We start from the raw sequence: 14,227 nt of genomic DNA, 5'->3' as shown, positions 1-14,227 counted from the left end.
TCGTTCCTGCAGGCCAAGGCCGGGGGACCCACTGGACGCCTCGCGGGGGTAACGTGACAGAGTGGGGCTCGGTGACCTCTGACCTCCTTCCATCGGTAGAATAACCTATTAGCCGGTAATCGTACTGATCCAGCGCTCGTGCTTCTCTTTGAACTGGGTGTCTGTCCCCCTCCCCTGCCCCTCCGCCTTCCCCGCCCTTGGACTGTCTCCTCTCCAGCCTTCTACACGGCCGCCCCGCTCACCTCGGCCGGGATCCTGCCGGTGATGCAGTCCTTGTGCCCCGACGGCCAGAGGGACGAGTTCGGGTTCCTGCAGTATTCCAATTCCACGTGAGTCCGAGCACGAGGGGCGCCGCCCACACCCCCTCCCCCGCCGGCTGCTCCGGGGGCGGTTTGCAGTCGCCGGAGAGGGGCGAGCCCCTCGGGCCTGCCCCAGCTACGAGGCCGGGCTGCGGAGCCCGCTGGCAGGGTTATGGAGCAATTCCGCAGGCCTCGGAGGGACTGATCCTGCGCTGCGGCTGAACCTTTCGCCCGTGGCTGCTCAGAGAAGCTGCAGGGCCTGGCTCCTGGCCCTCGCCGGCCGTCGCTTGCATGGACCCCGTCCTCAGGCTTCCGCTTAGCCCAGCGGCCTGGGCCCTCTCGCCGGGTTCCCGACGCTGGGCGCCCATCCGGCAAGGGCACGAGCCAGCCCCCAGCAGGACAAAATCCCTCCCTCCCTTCAGGGCCACCCTGGACGCTGCTCTGGCTCTTGGGTTGGTTTCCTCAGCCTCCCGCCCCAGACCAGAGTGGGCCGTGGCCCCTGGGGGCTCCCTCCTGGGCGTGGCAGCGGGTGGGGCGCTGTTGCTCCGGGCAGGCGGGCCAGTGGAGAGCGGGGGGCAGCCGGCTGGCTTCGTTCGCTGCCTCAGGGGCTTGGCTGAGTCTGGGAGGAGTTCGGCCGCCCGGCGAGCCCCGGCCTGGAGGGGTCGGGCAGGGGCAGGGCTGTGGGCCTGGGGCTGTGCAGGGAGACGACCCCTTGAGGGAGGAGGGCGCTCCCCTGAGGACACGTGCTCGGAGCCTGGCCCCGGCGGCCTGTTTGTGTTCACCAGCCTGGCCGACGCCTGCCCCCCGCACCCCCAGCCGGCCGCCCTGGCTTGCGCTAAGGCCCCTGCTCTCCGCTCTGGCCCAGGGTGACCCAGCTCCTGGAGCGGCTCAATGAGGTGGTGGAGGAGAGCAACCTGTTCGACCCGGAGCACGCGGGGCTGGAGGAGGAGCTGGAGTCCCTGCGCCGGCAGCTGGAGGCCCTCGGCAGCAGCGAGCCCAGCTCCATGGAGACGCACTTCGACAGCGGGGCCGGTAGGGGCGGGGGGCTGGCGGGCCAGGGGCTCGGCTGGGAGCCGGGTCTGCCCCGGAAGGGGCAGCGTTGCCTTTCGCGGAGCCCCCCTGCGCGTTCCTGCAGCGTGGGGGCAGGGCTGGGGGGCCGTGGACGGGCTGGCCCTGGAGGGGCATTTAAACCAGGGGTTTGCCAGCCCTTGAGTGCTGCCTGGTGCTGGGCGGGATCCTCTCCCCCTCCCCCTCAGCCTGCCTGGACCCGCAGCCCCTCTCCCTGAGTCCTGCTTGCCTGACCCGCTCTGCTCTGCTCCGGAGCCGTCCCCGGGCGGCTAACCCGCCCCTCTGTCCCAACCAGGACAGCCGGGCTGCCTGCGCGGGGCTGTTGCCGACGGCCGTCATGGAGACGGGCCGGATTCGTCCGTGGTGCCAGGGGCCCGTTACCTCAGGCAGCCCCGTGGGGCCGGGGCCGTGTCCCCCGCCCGTGGAGCCCGAGAGGGGCCCAGGGCTCTGCCCCCCTGCAGCCGCTTTGGGAACGTCTCGCATGCCCAGCGCAGAGAAAAGGGGAGTGGAGCCCCCGGAGCCGGCGCCCTGGGCGAGCGGCGTGGCAGCCGCACTGGGCCTGCCTTGGCCTGCTTCCCACCTCCCCGGTGCTGCTGCCTGGCCAGCAGAGTGAGGGCTGGTCGGCCACGGTGGCCGCGTTTCCCCGGGGTTGCTGTTCGTTCAGGCTCCAGCCGTGGCGCGGCTCAGAGCCTGGCAGGGTCAGTCCTGCCGGGGCCTGGGGCGGGCCATGAGCAGCGCTGGCCCTTGGTGGGGGCTCGCCCGCGTGTCGGAGCCCCCCAGAGCGGCGCGTGCCCAGCTCTCCGGGCAGCTCGGGCCCCTGCGTGAAATCTCCAGCCCTAACGCCGCCGGGTTTCTCTCGCTCCCCCAGTGTCCGGCTTCACGCTGGGCTCTGCGGCCAAGGACCGGGGCGAGCTGCTCGGCTTCCTCACCCGGAACCTCTCCCTGCCCAACGAGACGGCCCAGCTGCTGCTGAGCTCCAGCGTGGACCTCAAGGAGGTAGGGGCCTGCCGGGGACCCCTCTCCGAGGAGCGGCCGTGGGCAGGCGGGGGGGCTACGCGGGGGGGCGGGGACCCCTCTCCGAGGAGCGGCCGTGGGCAGGCGGGGGGGCTATGCGGGGGGGGCGGGGACCCCTCTCCGAGGAGCGGCCGTGGGCAGGCGGGGGGGCTATGCGGAGGGGCGGGGACCTCTCTCCGAGGGGCGGCCGTGGGCAGGCGGGGGGGCTATGCGGGGGGGCGGGGACCCCTCTCCAAGGAGCGGCCGTGGGCAGGCGGGGGGGTTATGCAGGGGGGCAGGGACCTCTCTCCGAGGGGCGGCCGTGGGCAGGCGGGGGGGCTATGCGGGGGGGCAGGGACCTCTCTCCGAGGGGCGGCCGTGGGCAGGCGGGGGGGCTATGCGGGGGGGCAGGGACCTCTCTCCGAGGGGCGGCCGTGGGCAGGCGGGGGGGCTATGCGGGGGGGCGGGGACCTCTCTCCGAGGGGCGGCCGTGGGCAGGCGGGGGGGCTATGCGGGGGGGCAGGGACCTCTCTCCGAGGGGCGGCCGTGGGCAGGCGGGGGGGCTATGCGGGGGGGCGGGGACCTCTCTCCGAGGGGCGGCCGTGGGCAGGCGGGGGGGCTATGCGGGGGGGCGGGGACCTCTCTCCGAGGGGCGGCCGTGGGCAGGCGGGGGGGTTATGCGGGGGGGCGGGGACCCCTCTCCGAGGGGCGGCCGTGGGCAGGCGGGGGGGCTACGCGGGGGGGCGGGGACCTCTCTCCGAGGAGCGGCCGTGGGCAGGCGGGGGGGCTACGCGGGGGGGCGGGGACCCCTCTCCGAGGAGCGGCCGTGGGCAGGCGGGGGGCTATGCGGGGGGGCGGGGACCCCTCTCCGAGGAGCGGCCGTGGGCAGGCGGGGGGGCTACGCGGGGGGGCGGGGACCCCTCTCCGAGGGGCGGCCGTGGGCAGGCGGGGGGGCTACGCGGGGGGGCGGGGACCCCTCTCCGAGGGGCGGCCGTGGGCAGGCGGGGGGGCTACGCGGGGGGGCGGGGACCTCTCTCCGAGGGGCGGCCGTGGGCAGGCGGGGGGGCTATGCGGGGGGGCGGGGACCCCTCTCCGAGGAGCGGCCGTGGGCAGGCGGGGGGGCTATGCGGGGGGGGCGAGGACCTCTCAGAGGGGCGGCCGTGGGCAGGCGGGGGGCTATGTGGGGGGGGCGAGGACCCCTCTCCGAGGAGCGGCCGTGGGCAGGCGGGGGGCTATGTGGGGGGGGCGGGGACCTCTCTCCGAGGGGCGGCCGTGGGCAGGCGGGGGGGCTATGCGGGGGGGCGGGGACCCCTCTCCGAGGAGCGGCCGTGGGCAGGCGGGGGGGCTATGCGGGGGGGGCGAGGACCTCTCTCAGAGGGGCGGCCGTGGGCAGGCGGGGGGGCTACGCGGGGGGGCGGGGACCTCTCTCCGAGGGGCGGCCGTGGGCAGGCGGGGGGGCTATGCGGGGGGGGCGGGGACCTCTCTCCGAGGGGCGGCCGTGGGCAGGCGGGGGGCTACGCGGGGGGGCGGGGACCTCTCTCCGAGGGGCGGCCGTGGGCAGGCGGGGGGGCTATGCGGGGGGGCGAGGACCTCTCTCCGAGGGGCGGCCGTGGGCAGGCGGGGGGCTATGCGGGGGGGCGGGGACCTCTCTCCGAGGGGCGGCCGTGGGCAGGCGGGGGGGCTATGCGGGGGGGCGGGGACCCCTCTCCGAGGAGCGGCCGTGGGCAGGCGGGGGGGCTACGCGGGGGGGCGGGGACCCCTCTCCGAGGAGCGGCCGTGGGCAGGCGGGGGGGCTACGCGGGGGGGCGGGGACCCCTCTCCGAGGAGCGGCCGTGGGCAGGCGGGGGGGCTATGCGGGGGGGCGGGGACCCCTCTCCGAGGGGCGGCCGTGGGCAGGCGGGGGGGCTATGCGGGGGGGCGGGGACCCCTCTCCGAGGAGCGGCCGTGGGCAGGCGGGGGGGCTACGCGGGGGGGCGGGGACCCCTCTCCGAGGAGCGGCCGTGGGCAGGCGGGGGGGCTATGCGGGGGGGCGGGGACCTCTCTCCGAGGGGCGGCCGTGGGCAGGCGGGGGGGCTATGTGGGGGGGGCGGGGACCCCTCTCCGAGGAGCGGCCGTGGGCAGGCGGGGGGGCTACGCGGGGGGGCGGGGACCCCTCTCCGAGGAGCGGCCGTGGGCAGGCGGGGGGGCTATGCGGGGGGGCGGGGACCTCTCTCCGAGGGGCGGCCGTGGGCAGGCGGGGGGCTATGTGGGGGGGGCGGGGACCTCTCTCCGAGGGGCGGCCGTGGGCAGGCGGGGGGGCTATGCGGGGGGGCGGGGACCTCTCTCCGAGGGGCGGCCGTGGGCAGGCGGGGGGCTATGCGGGGGGGCGAGGACCCCTCTCCGAGGGGCGGCCGTGGGCAGGCGGGGGGCTATGCGGGGGGGCGGGGGGGCTCTTCCCCCGCACTCAGACCCCTGGCGGGGAGGGAGCAGGGCTAAGGCCCGGGTGAGTGGGCCTGGATGTGGCCGGGAAGCCCCACGGGGGTAGCCCTGCGAGCTGGTGCCGGGGTCCCAGTGCCCCCGGGTTTGGCAGTGGCAGGGTTGGTCTCGCCCCGGGGCAGTGACCTTCTCGGGCAGCCCTGGGCTCCCCCGCTTGCCCTCTGCTCCTGCCTAGCCGCAGGCTGAGACCTGCTGCCCCGCGGGCCCTGGGGAGGGGACGGGGCGCCCCGGGGTGAGCCCAGGCCGGGGCTCCAAGAGCCGTAGCAGGGCCGAGTCTGCAGCAGCAGAGAGGCCTCCCGGCTGCCTGCCCCGTCCTGGCACCCCGGCGGGTCGCTCAGCGGGCCCTGCGGCCAGCCCTGGAACCTCAGACCGAGCCGGGGCCCAGAGCGCGCTGCTGCGGCAGTGGCTGGAGTCCTGGGCCGCTCCCTGGGGCTCCGAGGGGGGGGGCGCACGCTGGGGCCTGGGCAGAGCTGAGGCCGCCCGCCCGCCGCCCCCCCTTGCCCCGTGGCCCGTGGTGGCCGTCGGCCCTGCTGGGCTCGCTAGGGCAGGGGACGCCTGCGCTTGGCTCACGGAGTCGGGCCCTTGGCTTCTCCCGCCCTCGGGGGGTGGGACGATTCCCCCCCCCCCCCCCCCCCCCCCCACCCCAGGCTGCCGGGTTCTGCCTGGGCCTCTCGGCGCCTCCTCCGGGGCTGCCCCGCTTGGCGGTGACGCAGGCTGCCCCTGCAGGTGTATCGCCTCCTCTTCGGCGCCGCGCCAGCCTCGGCCGAGGACGCCGGCGTGGGGGAGCCCTGGGGCCGGTTCAGCGCCGGGGAAAAGATCCTGCAGCTGGAGGTGAGGTGGGGGGCGGGGGGTACGTGGCACGGCTCGAGCGCTCGCTGGGCCGGGGTTGGGAGGGACGTGGGCTGCCTGCCTGGTGGTGTGGCAGCTGGGAGGGTGTGGCAGCTGGCTGCATTGGAGGGGAGGGGAAGGAGGGCAGGCTCTGTAGCTGGGTTGGGGGCAGGGGCCAGGCTCTGTGACTGGGTAGGGGACAGAGGGCTGGGGGACAGGGCTGGCTGCGTGGCTGCATTGGGGGGCAGAGGGCTGGGGGGCAGAGGGCTGGCTGAGTGGCTGGGTTGGGGCAGAGGGCTGGGGGGCAGGCTGCATGGCTGGGTTGGGGGGCAGGGAGCTGGGGGGCAGAGGGCTGGGGGGCAGGCTGTGTGGCTGGGTTGGGGGGCAGAGGGCTGGCAGTGTGGCTGGGTTGGGGGCAGAGGGCTGGCTGTGGCTGGGTTGGGGGGCAGAAGGCTGGCTGTGTGGCTGGGTTGGGGGGCAGAGGGCTGGCTGCGTGGCTGGGTTGGGGGGCAGAGGGCGGGGGTCGGGGGCAGGCTATGTGGCTGAGTTGGAGGGCAGGGGGCTGGCTGCGTGGCTGGGTTGGGGGGCAGAGGGCGGGGGTCGGGGGCAGGCTATGTGGCTGAGTTGGAGGGCAGGGGGCTGGCTGCGTGGCTGGGTTGGGGGGCAGAGGCCTGGCTGTGTGGCTGGGTTGGGGGGCAGAGGGCGGGGGTCGGGGCCAGGCTATGTGGCTGAGTTGGAGGGCAGGGGGCTGGCTGCGTGGCTGGGTTGGGGGGCAGAGGGCGGGGGTCGGGGACAGGCTATGTGGCTGAGTTGGAGGGCAGGGGGCTGGCTGCGTGGCTGGGTTGGGGGGCAGAGGGCGGGGGTCGGGGACAGGCTATGTGGCTGAGTTGGAGGGCAGGGGGCTGGCTGTGTGGCTGGGTTGGGGGGCAGAGGGCGGGGGTCAGGGCCAGGCTATGTGGCTGAGTTGGAGGGCAGGGGGCTGGCTGCGTGGCTGGGTTGGGGGGCAGAGGGCGGGGGTCGGGGCAGGCTATGGGCTAAGTTGGGGGGCAGGGGGCTGGCTTGGCGGGAGGGCCGCACTGCGGCTGGGTCTTGCTTGGCTGCCCTGTCTCGCTGCCCACCCCACCCCAGCATCGCCCCGCTGCCCGCCAGCGCATTAGCCCCGGCCCTGCGGGAGGCCGAGGGGCTGCTCCAGTCTCGGCGAGCGGGACCCGGGTCCGGCCCTGCCCAGCCGCAGCTGCCGGGACGGAGGAGCCGGGGCCAAGTGTCGGCGCGTGAGGCTGAGCCGGGCCCTGGCTCTGCCATTGGTGCCACAGGGGGAGGTGCCCGGCGGGGGCTGTGCCGGGCGGGGAGGCTGAGCCCGTGGGTGGCCCGTGGCCCGTTGCTCGTGGCCGTGCTGCTGGCCTCGTGGGGCGCGGCGGCTCGCTCTGCCTTGTGCACCGTCCCCTACGCCCAGCTGGGCTTCCCGCATTCCGCCCCGGGCCCTCGCCTGGGGGCCACAAGGGACCTGCCCGGGTCGCCTCGCCCGGCAGCCACGCCGAGGTCGGCTTCGTCCTCTTCTTGGCGGGGGATTCCCTGCCCCACGGCCCGTGCGCTGGAGGGGCAGGGAGCCAAGATGCTGCTTTTCCGCTGCCCTGCTAAAAGCCTGCGGGAGCGGGGGGCCTTGTTCATTCCCACCCTGGCAGGGCTCGCGCCTCCTGCCCCACAGCCTCACCTCTGCCCCCCGTTGCTCCCAGGAGAACCTCCTGGGCGGGTGGAGGAACCTGGAAGACGGGCTGATCCACAGGGCCTTGCGCGACCCCAAGAGAGCTGCCCACCGGCAGGCCCTGCTGCACCTGCTGTCCCAGGCCCTGGGCCTGGCCGGCGCCCCCTCGGAGGCCTCCGCGCCCGACAGCCCCCAGGCCTTTGTGGAGGAGATGGAGGTGAGGGGCTGCGAGCGGTGGGGGGTAGCTGGGGGCATGCCCCAGCCCCACGGGAGAAGGGTCACCGGCTGGGATCCCCCTGCTCCGCGCTTGGCCATGGGGCTCCTGGCGGTGGGTCGGGCGGAGCTGGGGAGGGATCCCTGCTGCGGGGAGGGCGAGAGGCTGCCCGGGCACGAGGAGCCGCCCTCCAGCACAGCCTGTCTCCGCAGGGCGTCCTCTTCGCGCCAGCCGTGCTGGAGCGCCTGACCTGCGGCCAGGACCAGGAGGTGCTGCGGCAGATTCTGGCCGTCCCCGAGAGCCGGCGCCCCTGGCTGCGGGCCTACCGCGCCAGCGTCTGCAACGGGAGCGCCGGCACCCGCCGGGAGCGCTTCACGCAGCTGGCCACGGAGCTCCAGGAGCAGCTGGACACGCACAAAGTCGTCAGCAGGGTAAGCGGCCCCACTGCCTGCCTGGGACTGCCCGGCTCGGACGCGCTGGCCTGGGCCGCCGGGTACGTGCCCTGCCCCCTGCTGGGCTGCCGGGTACGTGCCCTGCCCCCTGCTGGGCTGCCGGGTACATGCCCTGCCGGCGGATGGCGTAAGCATGCGGTGCCCTGTGTCTGGGCTGTGGCCTGCTGGGCTGCCGGGTACATGCCCTGCCCCCTGCTGGGCTGCCGGGTACGTGCCCTGCCCCCTGCTGGGCTGCCGGGTACATGCCTTGCCAGCGGATGGCGTAAGCATGCGGTGCCCTGTGTCTGGGCTGTGGCCTGCTGGGCTGCCGGGTACGTGCCCTGCCCCCTGCTGGGCTGCCGGGTACGTGCCCTGCCCCCTGCTGGGCTGCCGGGTACGTGCCCTGCCCCCTGCTGGGCTGCCGGGTACGTGCCCTGCCCCCTGCTGGGCCGCCGGGTACGTGCTCTGCCCCCTGCTGGGCCGCCGGGTACGTGCCCTGCCGGCGGATGGCGTAAGCATGCGGTGCCCTGTGTCTGGGCTGTGGCCTGCTGGGCTCAAGCCGTCCGTGAAAATCACTCACCTGCAGCCCCTGCGGGCCCAGGCAGCGGCGTTCCAGCCACGGCTCGGGCAGCGCTTGCTCCATCCCGGTCAGTCTGCCGCCAGCCTCCGTGGCCCCGGCAGCCCTGCCCCGCACCCCGTTGGCCGGGGGGCTGGGTCGGGGGCAGAGGCGCTGCATGGCGCTCGGCGTTTCCTTGGCTCTGTCCTGGCTGCGCCCCGGGTGCCCTGCGCTGCTGCTGAGCCCCTCCCCCCTCGGCTTGGCAGCTCCGGCTGGATGAGGTGAACAGCACGGCAGCCCAGCACCGGCTCCGCGCCCTCCTGCAGGACCTCCTGGAGCTGGAGAAGGTCCTCAAGGACGTGGGCATCCTCTCGGCTCTGGCCAAGCTGCTGCCCAAGGGCGCCTGTGCCAGCAAAGCGCCCCCGCCCGCCCCCAACAGCACCAGCTGGGGGGGCAACTTCACCGCCGGCGCCAACACCACCGTGGAGGAGGGCGACAGGGAGCCGGTGGGGGAGAACCCCCAGGGCCAGTGCGCGGCCTTCGTGCAGCTCTGGGCCGGGCTGCAGCCCATCCTGTGCGGGAACAACCGGTAGGAGCGGCCGGGCGGGCGCCCCTGGGGCTGCTGGAGCCGGGCCGCAGCGAGGCCCCTTGGCAGAGCCAGAGGAGTGGGGGGGCTGGGAGGCCGGGTTACGGGTGGTGGGGAGGAGGGGGCAGCGGTGCCCTCGGGAAGGGGGGTTGGGCTGTTTCCACCCCCTGTGCCTGCAGCTCGTGTGGGCCCTGACGCGGGAACAGGGCTGCCTGGGGAGCCGGAGAGGCCACGTCGGCCCGGGCATGGGCCCCCCACCGCAGAGCCGGGCCGTGGGAAATCCAGGCTGCCCGTCCCCAGAGCCCTCCCTCCCGGGGGCGCGAGACCGGCTGCTGCCTGAGGGCTCCACTCTGCCGCCCGGGCACTGCGCTTCCCCCCCCCAGGCGAGCCTGCGACCGGGCCCGGGGGGAGGCTGGGAAGCGCCAGGCAGCGACTCCCCCCCGCCGCCCGTCCCTGCTGCCAGGCCTGACCCCGACGGTTCCCTTCCCAGCACCATCGAGCCGGAGGCCCTGAAGCAGGGCAACATGAGCTCCCTGGGCTTCACCAGCAAGGAGCAGCGCAACCTGGGGCTGCTGGTGCACCTCATGACCAGCAACCCCAAGATCCTCTACTCGCCCGTGGGGACCGAGGTGGACGAGGTGGTGCTGAAGGTGAGGCGCTGGGGGGCAGGGGAGCGGCCTGGCTGGGGGGCCGTCGGGCGCTGGGGCTGGGCCGGGGCTGGGTGGGGGCGGGTTTAATGGAGCCCTGGGGGCCCTATGGCCGAAGGCAGCGGGGGGGGGGGGGGCTGTGGGCTCCGGCGAGCGTCCTGCCGGCCTGGGCTGCGGGGCAGGCGCCTGGGGCAGTGTCCAGCCAACGCCGCAGGCCTCTGGCCCAGCCGGGCCTCTTGCGCCTTGGGCCTGGGAGCTGGTTCCCTTTGTGGTTTGCGCCGGCGCCGGTCCCTCTGCGGCGGCAGGAGGCCAGTTCCCCGGGGCCCGGCGCTGCCCGTGGCCGTGAGGATGCTGGCGCAGGACCCTGCGCGCTTGCCTTGCTCGCGCTGTGAGTGTCCAGGCAGCGAGGGCCGTGCCAGGCAGCGAGGGCCGTGCCAGGCAGCGAGGGCCGTGCCATGCGCCGGTGGCACCGGGGTGGGCCTGAGGCCTGGTCTGGGAGTGGCTGTGACCTGAATCGGGGGGCACCACACGTGCCTGGGGCGGGTTTAATCCGGGCTTAGGTTGGCCGAATAGCGGTAACGCTGGGCCGGGGTGTAGGTACCAAGCAGCCCCGGCCCAGCCAGCGCCTGCCCCAGCGTGTGAACAGCCGGGCGTGGGGCTAATGCTTCCCCCGGCCTCGTGGCCCCTGCCATCCGCCCTCCCCTCTGCCCGCAGGCCAACGAGACCTTTGCCTTCGTCGGGAACGTGACGCGCTACGCCCAGGTCTGGCTGAACATCTCCTCCGAGATCCGGGCCTTCCTGGAGGAGGGCAAGCTGCAGCGCCGGATCCGCTGGCTTCAGGAGGTGCGGGGGGTTAGTTGGGAGCAAAGCCGAGGGGAGAACTCGGCCGCACGGCGTCTGAGCAGCTAACGAGCACTCCCAGCGCTCTGGAGCAAACGGCCCTCAGGGTCGCGCCCTGCCTGGGTCCGTGTGTTTCACCCTGCTGCGTCCCGCCCGCTCCTGCGTCTTTATCCGGCTCCCCCCAAAACCTTAGATCCCCCAAATCCCGGGAGAGAGACGATTCCCGCCTGCTCCTTCAGCCCCCATCAAGTGGGTCACTGTGCACAGTGCGTCTGAATTCCACTCACGTACAGGTGCCATCCACAGCCGCCCACTGGGCATTGGGCTCGCTCCATCCCTCGCGTACATTTTAAGGTTGTTTTCCCTCAAATTCCCAGGCCGTTTTTTCTCCCCGCAGCAAAGTGCATTTGGGCTGTTCCCTGCAGGGCTCCGCTTTAGGGGGTGTGTCCTGGCCACGAGCACCTATAGACGGGGGGGGGTTACAAGTTTGGGGCTGTCTCCCCTCCCACCCAGCCCCCCAGAATGGGGGGAGCCCTGCTAGGTCTGTAACCTCACAGGGAAGGGGAGAGGCGGCTTTGGGCCCCTTCCCTGCTCCTGGCCTGCCCGAGCCTGCCACCGGCTGCCTTGTGAGCAGTGCGCTGGCCGCCTGGCATGTGCCCTGTGCCTGGCACCCTGCACTGCACAGCCGAGCCGGCCAGGCCAGCTGCAAGGCAGCGTACAGCGCCCCTGCTGGCGAGAGCAGCGGGGTCGGAGACGTGAGAGCACGGCTGCAGGCACTGGTGCGAGGCGGGGGTGGGGCCCGCCGTGCGAGTTGCACAAGTAGCACCGAGAGGTGCCGGTGTGATGTGGGAGCCCCCTGCCCCATTTCACCCTTTCTGCCCTCGGCCTGTTCTCCCTAGTTCTCCGCCGACCTGCACAGGCACCCCGAGCTCCTGAACGCCTCGGACAGCAGCCTCCTGCGCCGCTTCCTGGAGGGCAACGTCTCGCTGCCCAACGCCAGCGCCCTGCTGCAGCAGCTGGACACCATCGACAACGCCGCCTGCGGCTGGATCCGCTTCATGTCCAAGGTGCGGGCGGCGCGGCCCACGGAGCTGAGCCTGGGGCCTGCCCGGAGCCTGGCCCCGCGGTTCAGATCCCGCAGGCCGCACTCAGCCGGCTGTGCCAGGACTCTCGCCCGAGGCCGCTGGGCGTGGGCCTCTGTGACGGACCAGGCTGGGTCCGGGCACAGCCAAGGGCGTCCACTCGGGGCAAATTGCTCAGACTCGAGGCTCCGTATAGCCCCAGCCCGGAGACCTTCCCAACAGGCCCCAAACCGGTCACACCGCGCGCTCCAGCTGCCTGCCTGGCCAGCCAGAATCCTCACCAGCAAAACCCCCCTGACATCCCAGCTCTCCCCGTGCCCGATCAGCCCCAGGCCTAACACACAGGTGAGGGGTTTTAGAACCCAACCTCACCTCCCCCGAACAGGTTCTTCCGGTCCCAAGACACCAGCCACAGGTCCCAATCACAAACCAGGTCTTACCCACAAACCAGGCTGAGCCAATCCCTTCGAATCTAAGGGTTTATTACTAAAAGAAAGAAAATCCTGAGAGTGAGGTGATTAAGGAGAATACATTACATGTATCGACTCACCCAGTTCTCGATCCAGGCTCTTAGCAGAGATGTGATAGCTGCTATCTTAAATGTCTCTGCTGTACATCCAGTGTCAGGACGGGTCCACAGCTCTTCCCGGCTCGTGGTTCCCTGCAAGGCTGCCTCTGGGATCAGGAGCTGAACTCAAGACCAGATGGAGGGTGCCACATGGCACTTCCTTACCTCCCCTGGCATCTTCCAAGCTGTAGCAGGTCACATGGTTCTACAACCTGCCATGCGTCCCATGCTGGCAGCCCTTAGGCCCGGCTGCTTTGCAGGGATCAGTCCCGGTCCTGAGGTGGGCATTGGCACCTAGAGATTCGTTGTCCCCTTGCTAATTAGCACAGCCACTGGCTGAACACTCCTTGCCCATTGCTCAGCCAGCGTCCCTCCGGCGTGCGTGTTTCTAACGCCCCACACACGTCACAAGTATGTGAATGGCATGTACAGAATCACAAGAACAGAAGCTTTCATGTGACACCTCACACGGCCCCCTTGCTGCAGACTTTTAGGGAACCCCCCCCCCCATGGGTGCAGCAGTGATCTTCAGAATCCGATAACGTGACCGCATCCCGGCGCGGGGTGGAGCCAAGCGCCTTTGGCAGGGCTGCTCCCTGGACTCCCCTTAGGGTCAGCTGGGGGCGGCCGTGCGCAGGCCAGCAGGGCACCTCGCCGGGGGCAGGGTCTGGATGCAGCTGACTCTGGCCTGTGCCCCGGAGCAGCCGTGGGGAAGCAGGCAGCCGTTCGTGGGTCTCACGGGCCGGGCCCTTCCCTCCCACCAGGTCAGCGTGGACATCTTCAAGGGCTTCCCCGACGAGGAGAGCATCGTCAACTACACGCTCAACCAGGCGTACCAGGACAACGTCACCGTGTTTGCCAGTACGGCCCAGCCCCGGACCCTGGGCCGGACACCGTCCCTCCCCGAGCGCAGTGCGAGAGCCAGCTCTGCCTGGCTGCCCTGGGGGTCGGACTGGGGGTCAGAGAGGCCCATTGGCCCCTGGCCTCAGCTCTCACAGGGTCCTGGCTTCTGGGACCCCGCTTCCGCGAGAGCCCCTCCAGTGCGGGGCTTGCTCAGTACCGCCGCTGGCAGCGCCCATCCCCCATGAAACCCAGGCTGGGCGGCTGGCGGGGTCGGCCGATCCCTCCCCAGGCCTGTGTGCAGGAGGGGGAAGCCATGGGCAGGGAGCGCCTGCTGGTTTACGAATGCTAGCTGGAGGGCTGCCCCTGGGCAGGAGGCTCCCAGTAATCCCTTGCGTATTGTCCACAGCAGGGACAAGGCGGGCTTGGGAGCCAACAGGAGGCTGGGCTTGGCCCTGCCACTGACTTGCTGGGCGACTTTGGGCGAGTCACGCCCTGTGCCTCAGTTTCCCCAACTCTAACTCAAGGGAAGTGCTCTCGAGGCAGCTGCAGGTCTTATTCAGAGCCCTAGGACAGTGGTCTCCAACCTTTTTACACTCAAGATCGCTTTTTAAATGACAGACCAAGCCAAGATCTACCGCCCCGCCCCTTCCTTGAAGCCCCGCCCCTTCCTTGAAGCTCAGCGAGGGTGCACCACGCTTCACATGGGCAGGCGCAGAGGAGAAGCTGCCTGGCCAGCTGGCTGTGGCCTTCAGCCCAGAGGAGGCTGAACCGCGCTCCAGCTGATCGGGCAGCTTCCCCTCTGCGCCTGCCCACGTGGAGCTTGGTGCACCCTGGCTGAGCGCCATGGCCAGCTGGCCGGGAAGCTGCTTCTCTTCCCTCCAGCCCGGCGGCCCTGCGCTCAGCCTGGGAAGCTTGCTCCAGCACAGCTGGAGCCTGACGCAGCCTCCCTGGGCTGGGCGCAGGGCTGCTGGGCTGGGCGCAGGGCCGCTGGGCTGGAGGGAAGAGAAGCGGCTTCCCGGCCAGCTGGCCTTGGCGCTCAGCCAGGGTGCACCAAGCTCCACCTGGGCAGGCGCAGAGGAGAAGCCGCCGATCAGC

General features: G+C 72.5%; 1 protein-coding gene across 4 annotated transcripts in view; it reads left to right on the top strand.

Annotated features, from left to right (window-relative positions):
- Positions 1-14,227, top strand: part of ABCA2 (ATP binding cassette subfamily A member 2) — a 118,088-nt gene that overhangs the window by 62,543 nt on the left and 41,318 nt on the right. For all 4 annotated transcript variants that reach the window (XM_089772955.1, XM_089772954.1, XM_089772956.1 and 1 more), the window contains 11 exons: positions 218-329; positions 1,165-1,331; positions 2,236-2,363; positions 5,562-5,666; positions 7,397-7,582; positions 7,792-8,010; positions 8,833-9,155; positions 9,643-9,802; positions 10,514-10,642; positions 11,539-11,706; positions 13,054-13,150. In XM_089772955.1, coding sequence (XP_089629081.1) covers positions 265-329; positions 1,165-1,331; positions 2,236-2,363; positions 5,562-5,666; positions 7,397-7,582; positions 7,792-8,010; positions 8,833-9,155; positions 9,643-9,802; positions 10,514-10,642; positions 11,539-11,706; positions 13,054-13,150 — 1,747 coding nt within the window. In that variant the 5' untranslated portion in view covers positions 218-264. The remainder of the gene's footprint in view (positions 1-217; positions 330-1,164; positions 1,332-2,235; positions 2,364-5,561; positions 5,667-7,396; positions 7,583-7,791; positions 8,011-8,832; positions 9,156-9,642; positions 9,803-10,513; positions 10,643-11,538; positions 11,707-13,053; positions 13,151-14,227) is intronic.

This window comes from Pelodiscus sinensis, chromosome 23, assembly GCF_052426305.1.
Source record: "Pelodiscus sinensis isolate ZL-2025 chromosome 23, ASM5242630v1, whole genome shotgun sequence".
NCBI lineage: Eukaryota > Metazoa > Chordata > Testudines > Trionychidae > Pelodiscus > Pelodiscus sinensis.
This window is presented reverse-complemented; position numbering and strand designations above follow the sequence as displayed.